General features: G+C 32.1%; 1 protein-coding gene across 1 annotated transcript; it reads left to right on the top strand.

Annotated features, from left to right (window-relative positions):
- The first annotated feature begins 1,513 nt into the window (after positions 1 to 1,513).
- On the top strand, positions 1,514 to 5,112 carry LOC132638204 (cytochrome P450 87A3-like). Its single transcript, XM_060355166.1, has 10 exons — positions 1,514 to 1,744; positions 1,846 to 2,170; positions 2,682 to 2,828; positions 2,930 to 3,184; positions 3,687 to 3,776; positions 3,909 to 3,987; positions 4,236 to 4,342; positions 4,457 to 4,584; positions 4,703 to 4,827; positions 4,947 to 5,112. Exons 1-9 carry the CDS (start codon positions 1,545 to 1,547, stop codon positions 4,818 to 4,820), a joined length of 1,449 nt encoding a protein of 482 aa, XP_060211149.1. The 5' UTR covers positions 1,514 to 1,544; the 3' UTR covers positions 4,821 to 4,827; positions 4,947 to 5,112.
- Positions 5,113 to 5,462: the final 350 nt, after the last annotated feature.

Genomic DNA, 5,462 nt, shown 5'->3' with positions numbered 1-5,462 from the left:
CCACGAATTGCACATATAGCCGTCTTTGCATTCCTAGCCGCTTTGAGCAGTTTGCTTCCTTTTCCATCTCCTCCCAAGCTATCTCCCAAATGTTGTTTATTTCTCAGATCCTTTCCTCAAGCTCATCCAACGCTCCTCTCCTCATGAACATGGCTTAAAGTACTTGGAGCTCTCTTGTTTGGCTACGAGTGAAAGGCTTTGAAGGGGTTGTATCAATGTTTGGGATCATATCAATGGGGATTGTCCGTGCTAACTGATGAATGATATTTGGTGATGGTTGTGGTTAATGATGACATGGTCGCTTAAAGCAAATGAAACCCTTTATGCCACAAATATTAAAGGCCCCAAAATTGTAAAATATATATTATTATATATTCCCTCTGTTTCAATTTATGTGAACCCATTTGACTGGACACGGAGTTTAAGAAAGAAGAGAAGACTTTTAAAATTGTGGTCCTAAATGAGTCACATATATTTTGTGTGGCTATAAATCATTGCATAAAGGTAAAGTGTTTCCAAATATAGAAAGAGGTCATTCTTTTTGGCACAAACTATGGTTCACATAAATTGAAACAGAGGGAATATAATATATAATCCATGTAATTATTATTAATAAAAGATTTAATTTTAACATTTTAAAATTTTTAATTAAGGATATACGGCTGAGTGGCTTCTCTACCTCTCAAGGTAAAGGTAAGGTCTGCGTACACTCTGCCCTCCCCAGACTCCATTTGTGAGATTACACTGAGTATGTTGTTGTTATTGTTATATACGGTTAGAGTAAGCAATATAAATTTTCTCCCTCATTAATTAGATAGTATATTTACCTTCTCATTGTTCCTTTTCCTTTTTTAGCTTAAATAATAATCCCAAAACAAGATTTAATCAATTTTATAAGTCGCAAACTAAAAAATTACGGAATTAAAAATTGAAGTATTTGAGAATTCACTTAATTCTTTTCATGTGAAAGATCTTATGTTACCAACAGCACTTATCAATGTTCTTAAAATATCAGTTCTCCAACACACTTTATCATTTAATTTTGAATTTCGTTTACTAAAACACTAAGTATTGTGAAACAAAACTAGAACTACTTCATTCATAAATGTGTTTGTTGCAACTTGTCTATCGGAAGCAAAACCTTGTAATTAGAACAAGTGATTCTTTTTACAGCTAGTATATACTAGTAATAGTTTAAGACTACATCACTTAGACGTTCTTCTCAGACAAGCTCGTGCCTTTGTATTTTACACAATATGGGTATATGACACATGCACAGATGCAAATGATACATAATGCAAATCATTTACTTCAATAAAACAAAAAACCCAAAAGGAAAAAATTAAAATATGAGTGTGGCTTGCTCTAGTATAGCAATGACCTCTACCAACTAATGGTAGGCTGGAACACCATTTTATATATCCTCTTGGGTTGGGAAAAGAATTAAAATCAGCATAAACCATCTCTATAAGTAGGACTACTTTGCACTCCAAGTTTCAACACTAAGTTGAAATCCAAAAATAAAACCCTCAACGTGTGAAAAAATGTGGAATATTATTCTCTGTGTTGTAGGACTAGTAGTAGTAGGAATAACACATTGGGTGTATAGATGGAGACATCCCAAATGCAAAGGAATATTGCCTCCTGGTTCTATGGGTATTCCCCTTATTGGAGAGACTCTTCAATATTTCTCCAAAGGTCCATATGAAGGAATTCCACCCTTCATTGCTAAAAGAACAGCAAAGTACGTACACTTTAATTTTCATTAAAATCATATGTTTCATGTAGTGTGTACATTGTCTTGATTTGTTATGGTAACATTAATATGATGATACTTTGTTTTAGGTATGGAACTCTATTTAAAACAAGTTTAGTTGGGCAGCCAATAGTGATATCAACAGATCCGGAGATAAATTACTATGTGTTCCAACAAGAAGATAAGTTGTTCCAATGTTCTTACACAAAGAGTGCTGTTGAGCTCTCTGGAAAACAAGGTTTGATGGGTAGTGGTGGATCAGCCCATAAATATCTTAGGAATTTAGTTCTATCACTTACAGGACCAGATAAACTTAAGACTAAGTTGGTGTCTGAAGTTGATTTCATAACTCGTGAACACTTGCATAGATGGACAACCCAAGGTGAAGTTGAAGTCAAAGATGCTTCTGAAATTGTGAGGATCTCGTAACTCATGAACAATTCCATCTTCTTTTAATACAGTCAAATCTCTATATAATAACGTCGTTTGTTTGAATATTTTTTGTCTATTATAGAAAATGTTTTTTTAAAGAACATATAACACTCCTAAAAAATCACTATTTTCCCACTGAAAAATGTTTAATGGCTATTCCCATTGAGTATCGGTGGGGAAAACCTAAATAGTAGTGTTTTCACATGAAAAAATTAGGAAGTTTCCCAGCATTTCAATGAGAACCTGTTTCCCACCATTTGTTTTCCAGTGAGCTGGTTCAATGAGAATGAGGTGGGAAAAAAGTTTTATAACACAAATTTCCCCCTGAATGTTGGTGGAAAAAACTTCTATTTTGACTAGTGTAATATAACATAGAAAACATGATTGTTACAGTAAAATGCTATTTATATAGGATGACCGTAATAGAGAAGTTTGACTTTGCTCTTCTTGCGTCTTACTAATTAGTTGTTTTGGATTTTTTTTTAATATATAGATGTTGTTCGTATTTATTGCGGGAAAGATCCTTGGTATGAATGAACAAGAGGCATTGACTCTAAGAGGACATTACAAAGCTTTTGTTAAAGGCTTTCTCTCATTTCCTATCAATTTGCCTGGAACAGCTTTTCATTCAGGTTTACAGGTACTTAATTTCTCTTCCTATATAAGTTGTTATTGTTACTGTTTCATAATTCATCGTTATTTACTCTTGTGAAATTAATTGATTCATTTTTGGTGAGTTAGGGGCGTAAAAGTGCTATAAAGATGATCAAAGACATATTCGAGAAAAGGAGGTCATCCAAGGAGAAAGCAAATGAGCAAGACTTCATAGATAACTTACTTCAAGAAATAAACAATGAAGAAACATTTATAACTGAAGATACAGCAGTGGATTTAATCTTCTTTGTTATATTTGCGGCCCATGAAACTACTTCTTCAACCATGACACTACTCTTTAAATACCTTACTGAACATCCTGATGTTCTAAAACAACTAAAGGTTTGTGCTCTACAACAGTGTTTATTGTATCTTGTTATCTTCTTTTTAAGGGTTATCTCATGAATAGTCACTTAATTTTCACTTTATTGCTATAAGGTTACTAAACAATTTTTTATAACAAAACATAACTCAAATCTATCTAAGTATTAAAAAAGTCACTAAAACACTTTTTGTAACCAAAAAAATCACTCAACTTTGTCTAAGTATCACAAAAAGTCATTAAGAGAAAATAAAAGAGACATTTTGTATGATATATGGACAAAATTGAATTATTTTTTTGGTCTCTAGAGAATGTTTAGTATGTGATACCAAGGGAAAGTTGAGTAATTCTTTTATTACCAAAAAATAATTAAGTGACTTTAAGTGCTATACTTTAGCTGAATGATTTTTGTAATAAAAAATTCCGTAACATCGATGTCGATAAAAGTTGAATAACCATATGTTAAATTAATTTCTTTTAATTAAATTGTTTTAACTTATATGATGTCATAACACCTTATAGGAAGAACATGAGAACATTCTTAGAAACCGAGAAGATAAAGACGCCCCAATTTCATGGGTTGAGTACAAGTCCATGACCTTCACACATAAGGTAAGGTTTTTCTAATCTAATTTAAATATATTATTCAGTATATGGCCTGCCAAAATTACGACATTATCTTGAGACAATTACTTTAAGCTTGAACTCGTGTTATTATGTTTCTAAACTCAAAATGATTGACAGGTTACAAATGAAACAGTAAGGCTTGCCAATATAGCCCCAGGAATTTTCAGAAAAGTACTAAAAGATGTGGAAATTAAAGGTAAATTTCATTATATTAACGTGTTTTAATTTGTCCATTGATAAATTAAAACAAACGCTTCTTTCAAGATTTCGCATTTATAATATAGTTGCAAATGTCAATTCCTTGCAATCTTTGTCATCTATTGAACAAAAATATTCCCAAAGGGTCCCTCTTTACATAAGATCAAATAAAATATAAGGAAGTTGATATTGCCAAATTGTTTCCATTTGTCTTCGAAGTACTAAAGTAAAAGACATTAATCACAGGATATACTATTCCCGAAGGATGGACAATGGTTGTATGCGCACCATCAGTTCATTTAGATGAAAACAAGTATGAGAACCCCCTTGAGTTTAATCCATCACGATGGAAGGTTAGTTAAATATATGTAAATATAAGCTATACATTTTTAACGTTTTATCTTCATTTTGTATACTTTCAAATTAGTAATGTACATGCTGATCAATATAAAATTTGAATTTAAAAGGATGAAGAACTACATGGTGCATCCAAAAGGTTCATGGCGTTTGGTGGAGGAAATAGAATGTGCGTTGGAGCTGATCTCTCAAAGATGCAAACATCTATTTTTCTCCACTACTTGATGACAAGATTTAGGTATGCATTTTCGTTGGCCTATCTAAAAAGGCATAAGGTTATAATCAATATATTAACCATGAAAACTTCAATTTATAAGTGTAAAATTCTAGTATTCAATTTCATTTCAAATTTTCAGGTGGAATGTTTCTAATAAGGGAAACATCATACGACAACCTTATTTGAACTTCAACGATGGGATACGGATTCGAGTTCATGAGATTCAAAGAGAAAATAGTCAAAAGATTACTACTTGAGTCTGAGGTGTGTAATACTTCAGATCTTAATTGACTTCGATATATACTTGTTGGAATGTGTGTTGGCTTTGTTTCATATAAAAATGTGAACTATACAAATAATTATACGGAGTATTTTTTTTACAGGCATAGAGCTCGAGGTTGAGTCTACAAATTGAGTATACCCCCAAACGTCCTTCCATGAAGGCGTCAAGTCATTTTATTTTCTTTTTATATTATTTGGGCTGCGTCCCATCTATCTTTTCCATGTACTTTGTCGATCGATTAATAAAACTGTTTAATTTTGATTTGACTTTTAATTCATAGTCCCACATCGTGCATACTATTTGTATTATTTGTTGCGAATGATAAATTGCACGTGGTTGATGTTGTATTTGTACAAATCTTATTGAAGTAAAGATCATGTACTAGATAAACTAATGTTATTTTAATAAGCATCCTCTCCTTCACAGAATTTGGTGTATTCTTTGGCACAAATAAAAGATTCTAGCTCTGAGACACTGCTTGCTTGATCACCTTGATTCATCCGTATTCATATGTACTTGAATTGACCTTGATTATATTGCAGAAGGTAATAAAAAATTTGAAAAAAGGGAGAAACATTCCAAAATTAGCATTATGATAATTGAACCAGGTAAGAAT

The sequence above is a fragment of the Lycium barbarum genome, chromosome 4 (assembly GCF_019175385.1).
Source record: "Lycium barbarum isolate Lr01 chromosome 4, ASM1917538v2, whole genome shotgun sequence".
In the NCBI taxonomy this organism is placed as follows: Eukaryota; Viridiplantae; Streptophyta; class Magnoliopsida; order Solanales; family Solanaceae; genus Lycium; species Lycium barbarum.
Note: the sequence above shows the minus strand (reverse complement) of the source record. Positions and strands in the feature narration are given on the sequence as shown.